The sequence below is a fragment of the Lissotriton vulgaris genome, chromosome 12 (assembly GCF_964263255.1).
Source record: "Lissotriton vulgaris chromosome 12, aLisVul1.2, whole genome shotgun sequence".
In the NCBI taxonomy this organism is placed as follows: Eukaryota; Metazoa; Chordata; class Amphibia; order Caudata; family Salamandridae; genus Lissotriton; species Lissotriton vulgaris.
Window position 1 is genome coordinate 120,191,107 of NC_141700.1, and position 17,443 is coordinate 120,208,549.

General features: G+C 42.9%; 1 protein-coding gene across 3 annotated transcripts in view; it reads right to left on the bottom strand.

Moving 5' to 3' along the window:
* Positions 1-3,545: 3,545 nt before the first annotated feature.
* CCL25 (C-C motif chemokine ligand 25) overlaps positions 3,546-17,443 on the bottom strand; it is an 88,145-nt gene continuing 74,247 nt past the window's right edge. For all 3 annotated transcript variants that reach the window (XM_086947476.1, XM_086947478.1, XM_086947475.1), the window contains one exon: positions 3,546-7,830. Coding sequence is in view for 1 of the 3 variants with exons in the window: in XM_086947475.1 (XP_086803601.1) it covers positions 6,843-7,784 (942 nt within the window). In the remaining 2 variants the exon portion in view is untranslated. The remainder of the gene's footprint in view (positions 7,831-17,443) is intronic.

Genomic DNA, 17,443 nt, shown 5'->3' on the forward strand with positions numbered 1-17,443 from the left:
GCTATACTCATGACTGCAACTGGTGGAGTGTTTGTGCAATCCCTCAGCAGGAGTGGGACATCATCTATTAAGGACAAATCCTCCCTGGGCGTAATGGGTTGTTCTCCAAGGGGGGTGTTTTTCAAGTTATCGATTGAGCGTCTCCGTTCTGCCCTTAACCGGGACAGGTTGCACTCTTTGTCCCCCTCCCCCACCGCCCGGGAGAAATAATCCTCCAGGGTCCTGTTTTTAGCTCCTCCCGGCTTCAATGGGGTACTCTCCCTTGCCGGGGACGGCATAATATGAGTGATGGATTATAATCAGCAGGGGGCTGTAACAGTAAATAGGACCAGGGTTCGAATGAACGGCCCAAGAGGGTAGGCCCAGCCCAGCCTCCTTCGGCCACAGACGGTCCCGCCCTTGTCCCGGGCTTCTCCCGGCGCCCTCCCGCGCCCTCCCGCGCGGCTGGACACTCAAGCTGAAAATATACTGACAAAAGAGGAAGAGGCGGGGCGGTCAGGGAGAGCGGGCCAGCTGGAACGGCCTGGACAACCCGGGACTCCTGGGAGACTAAGTCCGGGTTGCAGCTCGCAGCCCTGTCACGCACTCACCGCCCAGCAGAGAACAGCTTGGTTTTGCCCCCTCCTGCGACGCGGGACCCGCGGAGCGGGTTCCGCTAGCTGTGGTACAAAGTCCGTAGGCAGCAACAGAAAAGCAGGTGTCCTTGGAAGTCCCAGGGCAAATGGAAATCACTGCAGGTTATGAGGCGGGTGGGGCTGGGCGGGGCGGTCAGGGAGAGCGGGCCAGCTGGAACGGCCTGGACAACCCGGGACTCCTGGGAGACTGAGTCCGGGTTGCAGCTCGCAGCCCTGTCACGCATTCACCGCCCAGCAGAGAACCGCTTGGTTTTGCCCCCTCCTGCGACGCGGGACCCGCGGAGCGGGTTCCGCTAGCTGTGGTACAAAGTCCGTAGGCAGCAACAGAAAAGCAGGTGTCCTTGGAAGTCCCAGGGCAAATGGAAATCACTGCAGGTTATGAGGCGGGTGGGGCGGGTCGGTCAGGGAGAGCGGGCCAGCTGGAACGGCCTGGACAACCCGGGACTCCTGGGAGACTGAGTCCGGGTTGCAGCTCGCAGCCCTGTCATGCACTCACCGCCCAGCAGAGAACAGCTTGGTTTTGCCCCCTCCTGCGACGCGGGACCCGCGGAGCGGGTTCCGCTAGCTGTGATACAAAGTCCGTAGGCAGCAACAGAAAAGCAGGTGTCCTTGGAAGTATCTACTCAAATTATGCCCTTTCACTATCACTCCTCGGGATACACCAACTGACAGCATAACAGAATCTATTTATTGGATTATTTGTACACATACTATGTACATATGCTTTTATACATTTTTAATGACATCCTCGTTTTGTTTCTTCTTTAAATTAATTGATAAATTATCCCTGTTTTGAAAGACTTAGAGGTTAGAATTACAATTGTGAAAATAAAGTATAATGCCAACGTTTTCTTCTTTTATTGTATGACCGTCACAAAGATTGTTACTTATTACCTTTACAGATAAGATGTGCAGATATTCATGAAGCAATGTGAGTTACTTATTATAGTGTCTTGTTGTAATAAGATATTACAAATCAATGCATTATCTAGTAGTGGAATTCAACACGTCACTACCGTGATAATAGGAGTTTATTTTTAATATGGTTTACATCCATAATTGTGTATTTTAGGAGGCTGTGACGGATGTTTTCACTGTACCTGATATAGTTTTACGATTAATCCTGTATTTTATGGTGCCCAGACGATGCCTTTTCCACAACTCGGACTCTCTTGTTCTTGATATAGTGCTTGTTTTCTTTTTAACCCTGTGATATTGAACCCATGACGGTTATTTTGCACTGTTTTACTTTGTATCAGATGGAGTTATTTTTAAGTGTGTTTGTTTGACTGTTATGGTTTTCTTTGCAAAAACCGAATAAAGTGTTTTTGATGATGATGAGGAACACCACGTCACTATATAGTCTGACTAGGCCAACGACTTTCTGTTGAAAACACACAAATGAATAAATCCACGTCACTCTAGTTGTTTCTTGACTATATATTTTGTAACTCACATGCACTGTGACATATATCCCATGCACAGATATCCAGCTCCAAAGGCAGGTTTGAAAATGTGATAATTCTGAGTAGTCCTGTACTATAAGAATGGCTTGGGCTGCAGGTATTTGTTTATATTGTAGATTGAATTAATAAATAACTGTTGTTCCGCTCACACTTAAATTACACAAACAACGCCATCATGTGGCAGCTGTCACAAGTGCCGGTGCTGACAATTAAGTGCCGGTGCTGAGCACCGGAAACCACCGGCTCAAATTAAGCACTGTGGTTGATTGAACTGTTCCTTCTCCAGTGGATGATGAAATGAGTTTCATATCACACTAACACTGTACCAAGGCGGAAGTGTGATGCAAGGAAAACTCATAAGAACAACCACGGATAAATACTGCCTATCAGTTCCTTTAGTAAAGCTTTGTAGGTAACTTGTTGGGTAGGTAAAGACTGTGATGTGGCAGGTTGCACCTTTTTTAGTAGTACAATTTGACCCAGATCTGAATCTGCCGGAAAGGTACCATCAGGTCAATGCACACATGGCAATCTATCTGCTACATACATGTCAGTAAGATGGCCAAGAGTCTTTTAAAGTCAATTGCAGCAATCACTCTCAGATAACTCAACGTGTTTATATGCTACTGCCTCAATGTGGGCGTGTGTAATCTGCTGGGAGTGTGTGTGATCTGCAGGTCACACTTTGTTCAAGGTGTGAATATCTCTATTGCAAAATCTACTTGAACACAAAGGTCACGGGTTTAAATACCTGTTGGACTGATAAAGTGGAGTGCAGAGCGGTGATGTTACTGGTGCACTGACCTACCCGTCCCATGCAGGCCTCAAGTCTCTGTCCAATTAATATATCTCAGTGGTAAGAGAACAATAAAGGCAGTTAAGAGTTGGTTGAGTCAATTGTCAGTGCACAACTTGCATTGCAGTTATAAGACCACAGTGGGGGAGCACTCGACTGCTTTATCTTCACTACATTACCAGACCACTACATCTCCTCAAGTGCTTTGCCTGACATTACTTCGCCAGGCCGAAATAAATAGGTTAAATAAAGAATCAAGATTGAAGAGCCAATCATTTTATTCTTGAAGTCATTATTTCACAACGTCCACAGTGGAAAAAGTGTTAAAGCACAGATGAAATCTTCTTTCTAAAAAAGATAAATAAAAAATGGAACTGAAGATGCTAAATCGGGTATTACATATACTTTGTTTACAATAGTTCTCTTGCATGTTGCTGATGAAACCCAACCGGTCCCCCGGGTTGGCTCTTGGACACTGGCCTGCAGAGCTGGGACAGCAGACACGTCTTTTACTGACCCTCCATGGGCTAAATCACAGGGGATGGGCCAGAAACAAAACTGTCCCAGAACTAACAAAAACAGTTGGACGGTTGTTTGTTTTCTGGGGCACCAATCTAAGTTCTGAGAAGTCAAGGAATACCACAATTAGAGGTTTGAAGATCTTTATTACAAACTTATCTGGGGAGTATAAAATGACATTTGGTAATAGTAATTGTAGGTAACACATTACCACAGGCAAGTATTAGAAATGTAAACAAGGACACAATACTTAGTATAGTAAGGGGCTAGTTGAAGCATGCATTACAGTCTCTGTCGATTTTTAGAAATGTACAGCAATTCATTACACATTTCCTCTGGCTAACGGGTAAGTGCAGTCCATGTTTTGTTAATATTCTGAATTACTGACCAATCACTTGTTGGTCTGTCCCAGTTCCCCACCCTGCGTCAGATGGTCTCAGCCCCAGTTGCTAAAAGCTGAAGGTTGCTTACACTTGTGCAGTGGGTTACAAACATGTGAATTGACTTTTCCCAAGTTTTCCACTCTCAAAGCTTTGCATGGGAATACACTATGAGAAACATACATAACATACATTTATGAGGTAATAAGCATGAGATTCTGAATGGCACAAAGTGTCGGCACAATATGGTCTTAAAAGTATCATTGTAATGTAAGAGAGTAAGGGCTTGATTTAGTTTTTGGCGGAAAGGTTACTATGTCACAATGGTGACGGATATCCCATCCGCGGAAATATAAATCCTATTATATCTGATGAGATTTCTATTTCGTTGGCCAGGATATCCCCCACCATTGTGATGGAGTAACCTGTCCGCCAAGATCTAAGCCGGGCCCCCAGTCACAATCATTCACCCGCATATAACGTCCATGCAAGAATATTGTCAACTAAATTAATCCAGAAAAATAATTGCATAACTTAAAACACAAATGAAATAAAACCACATATTACCCCTTTATTTGCTAGCTGGGGTTTAAAGTCATTGGTTATGACAACAGAGATTTCTGACATTGTGCTGGACAGCAGCTCTTTCTAAGCATGGCTATTCTCTATAACCATGGTGTTAACCAGTTTAGACACCTTTGTTTGTAAATGCCACAAAACTCAAGGGTTTTCATAAAGGATCATTTTAAACATGTTTCATATTCTGTATTTTTTCCTATTACATGTTCATTTTAGGGGAATTAGCATGAAAATAGCTGTTCTCTCCAAAAGGCTGATAACAAAGGGCGCTAATTGGAATTAGAATGTTTCAGTTTTATCTTTTGTGAGTAAAATGCTTATAAAATATTGGTGATGGCCTGAGGATTTATGTGATTCTCTGGCTCCAGGGCTTACCACATATTTTTTGGGTTAAGACATTTGTCAACTAATTTGCTACATAATTTTCAATATAATTGTCTGACTAAAATACAAGAAAGTTGTTTCTGGATCAAAATAGTACAGCCACAGAAAGTGTGGGGTAATTTCTTTTCTTTCTACATAATTTAAACTTGCCGCATAACTTGGGCTTCCATCTAATGAGAGTATTTAGGATCTCCAAATTAAACTAAAGGTCGCTTCAGTGTACTTTTCAAGTAAAAGGAGATTGCATATGGAGTTCAAAGTAGCAAGTTCAGCAGTTAGTAGGATATTGGCAATGACAAGGAGATTCCAGAGACTGGATTATCAGCAGAGGTTTGTCACAAGGCAGATCTGCACATACCATGTGCCTTCAGGGACTCCTTTGAATCATGGAAATTTGTCTTCTGTGTCAATGGGTAAGCAAAATGAGTTAGAAATGCCGATTGAAGAGACCATGTTGGGTGGCTGACCTTGGCAGTCTGTTAGGTCAGTAAGGCACTAACAGGTTGCAAGGCTGAAAGATGTCTGTCCACGGACAGTCTTGTGCGCCCGTGTATTTCATATATCATTTCTCTGATCAGGATTATGTTTGGTCTCAAACATTGGGCGGTATTGAACATTTGGAAGGATTTGGGGGGGTCCCAATAAGGTCTTGTTTGTCTCTAATAAGGATATATTGCATTTCTAATGTAGGTATATTGTCGTAATACCTCTAAAAGCAGGATACTGAATGCAACATAGAACATTATTGAACTTTAATACTGTTATCAAATGTTTGAATGCTTCTCTTTGATGCAAATGGTGGTCTACATTGGATCACATGCAATGAAAGCTGGTCTTCAGATAAAATAATTATTTGTCACCTCTCATTGGCTTTAACGTTAGATCCTAAGAGTGGATAACACTTTTTCATGGTGTCAATAAAACAAGCAATAACGTTATATTGACATATAAATCAAGCAAAACATAGAATAATTCAGGATAGCTTCCATCAGAGAGGAAATGCTTTGGATGTGAATGTGTTCAATGCCCCAGTGCTCTAGTTTGTCAATTCTGATGCTCTGTAGTGAGACAAAGAAATGTGTCAGGATCTACTTTTCCTTTGTTACAGGCGGCCTCAGGCGGAATTGTACTCTTTCAAAAGTTATAATTCATTTCTATTTATGAATGCAGATGCAGTGCTTGAACATATTGGGCCTGATTTGAGTTTGGTGGACACAGTGCTTTATCGCCATGGTGACAGAATAACTTGTTCGCCAGACTCTTAGTCCGCTGCACTAATTTAAGTTGCCAGATAGTCAGTTTTCCAACGGTGGTAATGGCTTACCCATTAGAAAACGTATTCCGCCATCATGATGCGGTGTGGGCCATTAAAGTAAGGGCATAAGACCGCCCACCCTATATTGAGGGGATGGTCTGATGTCCTCTTTTTTCATATCTAGGGATCGCCGCATGGTTGGTGGCGATCTCTGGCTATAGCAGACAGGAGCCCAACCAGGGAGACAGAGGTAGCAACCGCTGCCCCCATGACGACCGTGCCCCGCCCACCAGACCTTAAATCATGCCTACTGTAATGTAAATCAGATTACAATAATGCTGCAGCTCAAAATGCGTAGAAACATGCAGAAAATCCTATAGTTACCCATAGTGTGGACAAAAATAAACATCTTGCTATAAATATAGACTTTCTGCTGATCACCTTAATTTTAGAAAAAAACAAATCAGAAGAAAGAAAAGCCAGTTCTCCTATTTTCTAGTTTAAATTGCAGCTGGATTCATGCTCTGTAACCAGTCTTTCAGCTAGGCTACGCACTCCGGCAGTGGGCATTTTACATCAAAACTATAATAACTTATTACAGTTGAGCAGCTACATCGTTTTCGTCTTACGAGTGACTAGAGACTTCACAACTTGACTGTAATAAGGGAATTAGATTGGAAGTTTTTATACAGGGATAGCATGCTCCCATAAATGATATTGCTAATGAAATATGAGGTATGATTAATATTCATTATAAGAGTACTGTTACGTTTGGGACAATGCTTGGTCCATAGTCTATGATATGCATGGACCATGTGCGATATCTTGTCACAGAGCATCAGCATCATCATTGAAGGCCCTTTGCAGTGCCACCTTAACCGATCCTCTCTCTTTCCTTTGTTTTATCCTCCCCACTAAGTAGTAGATGTATGGGTTGGCACTGCTGTTCATGACTGTGCAAAGCAAATGAGCATAACTAATGACATAATAGTTAAAATCATGCTGTGCGATAACTCGGAAGTAGTAAAGCAGACCTATGACCCTTGTGGGATAGATAGTGAGCAAGAAGACCACAATATTGAGGAGGATAACCCAGTACACTGTTGTAGGTTGATGCCTCATAGACCTCATTTTGATTTTGACAATCAATACCACACTTGGCAGAATCATGAGTGGGAAGACAATCCCAAAAGCTAAAATTGTAAAAAACAATACCGCTGCCGTGCAATGTGGGGCTCTTGCAACGTATAACTCCTCTGTACAGGCCAAACATTCAGCTATGGTGAAAAGGCTTGCACAAACCCACATGAGTGTGCACACAATGCTGGATAGTCGTGTTGGCCGCTTGCATTTGTACCATATGGGACACATGACTGAAAGACACCTCTCCACGCTGAGGGCTGTTAAAAGGAAGAGGCTGGTGTAGTGGTCTGATGTAAAGAGAAGCCGTAGGGAAAACAGGAGGACATTATTGGAGGAAGCAATGGTCGACCGTGCAGAGATTCCAAAAATGTATAGGAGAGCGACAATGAGGTAAACGAGGAGGCAAAAGTCGGCTACTGCTAAGTTGAGGATGTAGACGGTGTAGGGGTTCCTCTTGATCCGGAGGCACAGGAACCACAGGACGACCCCGTTGCCTATTAGTCCAAGTATGGAGATTAGCAGCGAAGGTGCAAACATCTTCATCAACAGCGTTACGCCAATGTCTTCTGTCTCATTGACACTCAACGCTATAGTTTTGTTGTGTGGCTGGAGAAGCGCCGCTAGCATGATGAGACGTCTAGGTGCTGCTGTGACTGTTGAGTTTCCTTTAGACCTGTCAACATGGGTTGAAATTGAATTAGATTAATTCATATTGTTTTGGGAAGCTGCAGACTGAGAATCAATGTGTGTTTATAGGCCATTTTGTCTTGCCTTCAGCAGTAGAAGAACAATGATTTCCTAAGGTATCAGAGCCTATTCTCAAAAGTATTTTGCAGTACCTCAAACAGTACTCCTGATATCCCCTTCTTACTTTTACACGCCTTTGTGAGCCCAAAAACTTCTACAATAAGAATACATTGTGAATGCTCTTCTTGTACAGTTTGCAACATTGAGTTAGACTTTTTAGGGCGGATTCATAAAGGGGTGTATGAGAACCTAAAAGCGTACTTCTGTAGTACTGCTTATGGTACTCTCGTGAATCTCCACCCTAAGAGATTTGTGTTGAGGGGTAAATCTGAATGTGTGTGTCATTAGTCCTGCCATTCTTCAAACTTTACCTTTTTACATTTTTAAGAGATTTTATGTTTATAATACAAGATGTAAAACCATGACCCAATTCGCATTGTTGTCTTATAGGTAAATTTGTCTTGCTTTTGAGCCATATATACCAATAGTATCTTGCTTGACAGAGCCCTCCCTAGTCAGGCTTTTTCAGTAGTTTGGTGTTGGGAGAGCTGGTCATTCATATGGGGTACAATTTCTATTCCAAGCATTGGCTCTAGTTTTTATGTCCACCTTCCGGGTCATTTTCCTATGAATCCGAACCTGCCAGGGGCTGATTTGAAAACATGGACCATGCAGGATTACCGTGAAGAAACACAAAAACATGACTTTCCAAATGAAAGACAGAATTCATCCAAAGAAACAAAAGATTATGATTGTACAAGTGAAAGACAAAATTCATCCAGAGAATCAAAAGAACATGATTTTCCAAATCAAAGACAGAATTTATCCAAAGAAACAAAATATTATGATCTTCCAAATGAAAGACAAAAACCATCCAAAGAAACAAAATAACAAGACACAATTCATCCAGAGAAACAAAAGAATATGATCTTCCAAATGAAAGACAAAATTCATCCAAGTATAGCACAGTCTCTCCACGGCATACCTCAGTCTCGCACTTACAGCCTACAATTAGAGATGGGAGGCCTAATCCTGCCACCATCCATCCCCCATTTCTGTGTAATGGTGCTGGTGCTAATTACCACAATTTGCATGAGTGGCCACGTTGCAGTCGGGGACTGGTGGGGTAGTGGCAGACATCAAACCAGATTTGTAAGGGCCATCATGCTGATCTTTGTTCCCTGAGCAGCCCTATTAGGCCAGCAGTCTGGAGGTGGGAATATCAAAGGTGACACTGAACCGCGTAGATTTGAGTGGAGGGATATCACCAACTCCTAGTTGGCGTACCGTTCCCCATTTTCTGAACATGCAGGTCATATTGAATTAGGCAGAAAACAATATCACAGGATTCATATACGGGGAGGATGGTTTGATGCATGCAGAGGTTCTGATTGTAAGATCTGGTATTGCAACCCCCTTGCCTCTAAATTGGGCTGTTCAACAATTTCCTGAACCCAGCACGTCAAAAAAATATCTCCATCAGCATGCCTAGGATACTTTTATCAATAAGCACAATTTTCAGGTTGTAAATTACATATATTTGTTCCATTTAATATATAAAATTCTTGTGTTCTTATTACAATGGATCCTTCCCCTCCCCCTTTTCTACCTGTTCCCTTGTTCTCTTCCATGAATGTTAGAAGGGTTCTCGAGTTGACAGCTGATGGGCAGTTATGTGAATAAGCTGAAGAGAATTTTGGTAATTGATTTTGTCAAGCAATAAAGCAAGTAAAGTCTTCATGCGCTTGTTTATTATTTTGGATGTTAAAATTAACTTAACAGATACCCAACTATATCTCATGGTATCTGATCCCGCTGACATATCAGTAAAACTGCTCACAGCAGAACTGATAAATTAACTCTTTTTCTCTCAAACTTAATACAGCTATACAGAATTTTCTCCTCCTCAACTCCAAAGAATGTCCACCACATTTCAAAAATGGCATAAAAAGCTCTGTGGCTCAAAGGGTTTTGGAATCTGCCCCATTTTGAACCTCTTTGCCAAATTTAATCGCTTTATTTTAGACCAAAGGCTGCCAAAACACTCCACATCTTTAAACTCAATAAATGTACTTCCTTCAAAGTCTTTCGTCTACAACACCTGAAACCCTCCATCCCTACATTAGCTTTCAGAACTGATGTCCATAATCTAGTCCTCTCAAACCTAGATGACAGCAATTTCATGGGTGCCAACCTCCCCAAATTTGACCCAGAATTCTTGAAAGGTATCCTCCGTGCTGAAGCATACATAGTAAAAATGGGCAAATTAATCTGAACAGATCACCCTATGAAGATGGATCCTCACTGGCTCCTGAAAGCCAGAATCTACCTCAGGTAAAAATATCAAATCCACCAGTAAAATCCATTATGAGCCATACATCACAGTTGAGCAAATTTATAGTCTTTCAAGTATATTATGGTGTGCACATCATACAGTGAGAAAACTTCTATAAACAAGCTCAGTTTTAAGTTCATCAAACCATTTAGACTACTTTCAACTTTCTTAAATTCTTCTTAGTGTTTCTGAAATATTCTATATAATCCAAATGGGATTGAATTTAATCATTCGGTCTTTTGTCAGGGGCATATTGGGTCTCAATTAAGGGATTATAGTAAATTTAGAGGGTCAGTGCTAGCACCTATTTTGAGTCTGTAATTAAAGTATATTTGTTGCCTGCAAATTATCAAGATATGAAATTAGTCTTTAATTTGGGGCACCCTTGGATTCTGATGTTTTATGTTTATAATGAAATGCATATTGTTTAGAATGTGGCTGTAGTGTAGTGGTTCTCTAATGAGGCACATGGCATCTATAATAAATTGGAGATTAATGAGAGACATTAAGTCTCAATTGAGCTATATTTATTTAATAATGAGTTAAATTCCGGTCTCTGATTCCTGGGGTGATATTGGGTCTTTAATGGACAGCACAATAGTAATGTACTGAAGTTTAATTGGGTTTCTAATTAATGGAAACTAGTTATCTAATGAATATCAATGAAATATATAGGAGACACAAAAGGAGTGCATTGTATAGCATATAATTTACATATTTTTTCCAATAAGAAACGTTTCATATACATTCTTAGAATAATGTTGGTGTGCGGTACTTCTCAATTCCTAATCTTAGTGACGCTTAAATCATGAACGATATCTTAAGGAGCATCAGCCTTGTCAATGATGGCAACCTTTATGGATCATCTGTGTTTTGTTGTCCTCCCTTGGCTGATTACAAGATTACAAGTGGGCTGGTTGATTCCAACCCGAGTGTAAAAAATCCTGTTGACGCATGTATCGAAATTGCGAGTTTCTTTTATTTAACACATCCAACAATTATCGGATGCGTTAAATAATTCAACCTTTGCTAAATTTCCACCGATCAAACCTGCTGAAATTTAACAGGGGAAATTGAACAGTGTTTTCTGTACAATGTGGATTTGGGTGCATTAAACACCAAAATCTGCATGTTAATCTCCTCAAACTCGTAATAGTTTGTTATTTGTCCCACGCAATAAATAACATACTCTGTGGTATCCTTATTTATCATGTGTATAAATAACACCTACACTTGCAATCATGCCCTAGGAAGTACATGTAGGACCTGTCACAGGTGTTCATCGAAGGGCAAAGACAATGACATTACAAATGGAACAACAGTTAAAAACATACTATGTGATGACACTGAAGTACAAAAGTACTCCCAATAAACTAGTGGCAAATGCAGTGGTCCGGAAGATTATGATGTTGGGCAAAATTACTGAATACAGTTTTGTTGATTGAATACACTTAAAGGTCCTTTTCATTTTTAAGATCAATGAACAACTTAATAATATTCTAAATAGAGAATATTACGAGCTAATCACTAATTTTAAAAAGGTACAAATCTGTACCTTCTGCAGAATGTGAGACCGCACAATGTAGCCTTAGACATGGAAGGTCCTTGTAGAATTAAATTCTGTTTGACCTGCTCAAGGTATCTCTTCAGAGTGAGAAGATCTTGTGTTTCTCCACTGAGTGCTGTTGGGCCGGCACATTCCTCCAATGGTTCTCTGAAGTTAGGAATCTTTTCTTTGTAGTAGTTTTATTGGTCCCTATGTGGTTGCATGGAGGTGTTAGCAAAGTAGTAGAAATAATGACTAAACGGTGTCTAAAATATTAAGGATTGGGGTCTGTGACCCTCATCCCGGTGGTTATACCTTTGTTGACATTGCTACAAGGTTATGCATAGTTCTGAAAAGACACAGCATTTTGTTGCTATTGGACCGGCCGCAATGCCATGTTGCATACGTATGCCTAGTACTGTAGGTATGTGCTATACGCACCTAGTACTCTAAGATGAGTTGTGAGGTATGTTGTGGGTCCGAGAACGAAGCAGTTGTGATGCTAGAATGTATTTCAGATGACAATTAGGAGTATTATCTGAACCTATATAATTCTGAAAGGAGTTGCCTGTTCTTCTGGAAGGTAAAGAATGGATAGCTGTTGAGGAAACGTAATTTCACCAATATTTGCAAAAAGCTAGCATGTCTAGGCACAGCTGGCAATTTAACCATGTACAGATGTTTTGCCAGGGGGAGGCAAAAGCCAAGAGGCAACACAGCCTAGGTACACTATTGCCCGAGATCACTGGTTCCTCTTTCCGAGAGAATTTGTAGAGGTGTTAAATGGGCGGTTAACACAGCTAAAGACTTCTATTGCGACTCGTGTACAGCGGTATTCCGAAGCTAAATTCTGGTCTTACTCAGACATTGAATCCAGACCATTTCAAATGGTGAGTTTTATCTAATCAATAAACAGTACATCTTTTGAACGCGCTTCCCATTTAAGTAAGTAAGTAAGCTTGTTAATCATTGACTTGCAAAAGGGAAACGTGATTTACAGTATGTAAGATTGAGATCTAAGCATTCTTTCCACATTTCTAAGTCTGATAACTTTTATTGTATGTATTCTGTTTATATAGCACACAGGCAGCCAAGGGCAGGTTCACAGTACTGATAAAAAGTACAATGTTAACAGATTTTAAATACGTCACGCACATTTTTTAATATATCCATGATAAAAACTTAATGATTTGGAATTGATAACACACATAAAAATGTTTATTTTGTTAAAGGAGATTACTCATTATATAAGTTTTGTTTCACAATTGTATGGCAGGTATACACCTACTTGTTATTTTAAACTATATAAATATTAACACATAAATTAATGTATTATATTACCTACTGGCGACCACCAGTAGGTAGTTATAGTTAGGACCAGATTTCCATAGCAAAAGAGTTCTTGACCTACCTATTTCTTTGGCCATTTGACGAATCTTCACAAAAGTTTCCCAAAAAAGTGTCAGAGTGAGTCTTGTTATGCATGGGAAGTTTTGGGGTGATCTGTCAAGCGGGGGCCGAAAAAAAGAGGGGTAAACAAAAGTGTGTCTCCAATGTCAATTCCCACAGGAGCTTTGAACACGACAGCTGCCTGAACCACTGAACGGAATGCCACAAAATTTGGCAGAAAAGTAGATTTGGCTACACAGATCATGCTTTCAGTTGTTTGGTGTAGATCGGTTTAGTAGTTGCTGAGAAATTTAAGTAAATCCAAATTTGTATATGTGGGGTCGGAACGACTTCACAAATAATAACAAGCTCATGCAGGGAAATACAGAGCTCTCCACCAGGAAGTGTTGGCAGCCATTTTGGAACTTGGCTTCAGTCTAGTCCCACAAAAAAAACCAGAAAAACAAAAAGTGGACAGGGCAGGCATACTCAGACCCTAAAGCCTTGGTTTAGGGGTTCCCTTGGCACCCTGCCACAGTAAAAAAGCATTTTGGGACAGATGTAAGTGGCCCAATACCGGTCGGTAACGGCCGAAATTACCGAATTTCGGCCGTTACCGACCGGTATTGGGCATTTGGGATGTAGGGGAGGATTCGGTAAATAACAAATTGGTATTTACTGATTCGGTATTTTTCCCGAATCATCATTTACCGATTCAGTATTTACCAAATCGGTAAATTACATATAGGAAGCACTTTGAAGAGTGCTTCTGTGCTTTAAGGATTTGTTATTTACCACCAACTATTAGTTGGTGGTAAATAACAACTACCTCTGTAAATGCAAATCGTGCATTTACACCTGTGCCATGTGACAGACATGCATGCCCTTAGGGCATGTATGTGTGCCGCATGTGCACACAAGCACTATTCAGGGGTGCAACAGGGTGTCAAAGTGACACGCTGCCACCCTTGACTCTTTCCCTATTTTACCGAATCGGTAATTACCGATATCAGTAAATACCGATTCGGTAAATACCGAATCTTAATGATTCAGTAATTTTTACCAAATTATTAGCTACATAGGATTTACCGATTCTAAAATACCGAATCGGTAAAATTCTGTATTTTAGAATCGGTAAATCCCATTTACCTACATCTAGCCCTTTGTTTTTAAATTCACATTGATTTTCGTGAAATATTCACAAATATTGCTGTGCATTAAAAACCAATGTCCTGCGCTTGTTTTAATTGTAGCACCGGGGTAGGCCAGGTACCTGGGGCATGTAGGGATTATTAAAAAAATGGAAGGGTGCATGGCCTAAAAATTCCCTAGGGACCACCAACTCCCCGGGCCTAATTCTACCAGTCAGCGGGAGGGATGTGCAGGCCCACACACTCCCAGGGCCACAAATTACATGTTTGGGGCGGCCTCGATGACCCCTCTGAGCCCCAGGGACCACCACCTCTCCGGGGCTAACTTAAACATGGAGCGAGAGGGCCGCAGGGCCCTCCGCGCACGCACCTTCTTGGGCTTTTTTCTTTTTCTCAGGCCCGGGTACCACCACCTCCCTTGGGCGGCCCTTGCAGAAGAAAAGCCGGGAGCCACGCAGCCCCCCTCCTGGAGCCAATAATGGCCTTGGCGACTGTCAGTTCCAGGGCCAGCTCTTGCTGTGTCTCGGGTTGCCCACCCCATGACATTGCTGTCTGCTTTTGCTTGGCAGAAGGGTTGACAGCTCCTGTCAAGCAAAATCAAACACTCCGGTTCCAGCGGGCAGGAGCTGTCAAAGTGCTCCCACCTGCTGGAAGCAGAGGTTTCATCTTTTTATTTTTCCAGACCTGTGGGCAGGGAAAGTGATGAAAAGATTGCTCCAGCATGGAGGGAGCTGCTGTTCCAGCAGCTCACTCCATTCAGCAGCAATTCCGGCTCCCGCAGAAGGTGGAGAGCTGCCAAGGAACCAGGGGCATTCGGGCTCCACCTGCAGTTCCCAACGCTGGTGACTGGGTGCTCTAGGTGGGCACCAGGGCATACAGAATTACAAGGCTGGGCCAGGGGGAATGTGGTACCTGGGGCTGAAATTGGCCTGGAGAAGGGGGCACCTGCCCCCACTGTATTGTAGCTCGATTCCGAGGGATGGGGCCCCAGGGACAAAATTGGCCCAAGGAGGAGGGCCATTCAGCCCTCTCCCCCATTTGTTTATGGCTGGGCCCTGGGGGATGAGGCCAAAATCAGCCATGGGTCGGGTGCTGCATGGCCGAGCATGAAGCCCCCCACCCCCATTCAAATGTGGCCTGGCCACTCACACATCTACTCACAAACCCACCTAACCACACCCAGACCCACACAGACACTCATGCACCCACTCACAGAGCCACTCAGAAACTCCTGCACCCACTCACATACCCAATCAGTGACTCACACACCCACTCACAGAGCCACTCAGATACTCACTCACAGGCCCACTTGGAAATACACGCATCCAATCACTGACCCACTCGGAGACTCACACATCCACTCACAACCCTCTCAGAGATTCACACACCCACACATCGACCCACTCACGCACTTTCTCACAGACCCAGAGTCTCATACACCTACTCACAGACCCCCTCAGAGACTTATGCACCTACTCACAGATCCATGCAGAGACTCATGCCCCCACTCACAGACTCATGCACCCACTCATGTGCCCACTCACAGACCCGCTCACACACTCATGCACTCACTCACTGACCCACTCAGACACACACACCTCCAATCACAGACTCACTCGGAGTCTCAAACACCCACTCACAGACCCATTCAGAGAATCATGCACACACCCACAGACCCATTCAGGTACTCCCAGACCCACTAAGACACTTACACACCAATTCACACAGCCACTTACACACCCAGTAAGGCACATTTGCAGGTACTCCCAGACCCACACAGAATCTCACACACCCACTCACACTCCCATTGAGACACTCATGCACTCAGTCACACACCCACTGAGATACTCTTGCACTCACTCACACACACATTTTTAAACCCTTCTCAGCTGGGCAAATTCCCATGCTGTGCTGGGGGGCGGGGGGCGCGCACAGCGCCCCTGTGCTCATGACGAGGTCAGCTCGTCATGAGCCACGGTGGTCGTGTGCTCATGACGAGCTGAGCTCGTCATGACCACACCCGTTTCTTTAGAACGTTCGCACAGCAGGGGAATTAGCCCAGCGTGCGAGCGTTCGAAAGGTCATGACGAGCTCAGCTCGTCATGAGCACACGAGCACCGTGGCTCATGACGAGCTAAGCTCGTCATGAGATTCGAGGGTGTTAAAGTTTAAGTTAGGAAATAGAATTTAAAAATCCCTAGAAATTAACTGAAAAAACAAAGGTTACAGAATCAGTATAGCTACACTACCATTTCACTCTTACAAAAGCAAATAAATTCAGCAGGTATAGTTACCTGAGCTAACTATAACTTATGCCCCTGCAATGCATTGCTTATGAACTCACATCTTACATCACTCATGACATGGTCAGTGACACCACTTATGACATCATTGATTCTATCTCAAATGACATCACTGATGACATCATCTACAGACCCACTTGCACACCCGCTCACTCCCCATACATCCTCTCATACACACACACAACCACTCACATACCCATTTACAGACCCATACAAGTACTCACACAACCACTCACTCTTCCATAGAGCCACTCAGACACTCACTCACTCACTCACTCACTCACTCACTCACTCACTCACTCACTCACTCACTCACTCACTCACTCACTCACTCACTCACTCACTCACTCACTCATACAGGCACTCACACAACCATTCACTTACCCATACGGCCACTCATACAGCCAGTCACCTAACCATACAGCCAGTCACATCACCACACAATCACCCATACAGATACTCACACACCCACGTATTCACCTATACTGCCACTCACACACCCACTTACTCACCCGTACAGCCTCTCAGCACAGCCATTCACTTACCCATACAAGCACTCACACACCCACACAATCACTTATATACCTATTCACACATCTCTGCAAGCACTCACACATCTGCTCACTCACTCATACATCCATTCACACAGACACTTGTTCTACAAAATAGCCACTCACACCAACTCACTTAACCAAACATCCACGCAAACAGCCACTCATTCACCCATAAAGTCACTTACACACCCACTAACACACCCATTCTGGCACTCACTCAGCCACTCACTCACACATACTTCCACTGAAACACCCACTCTC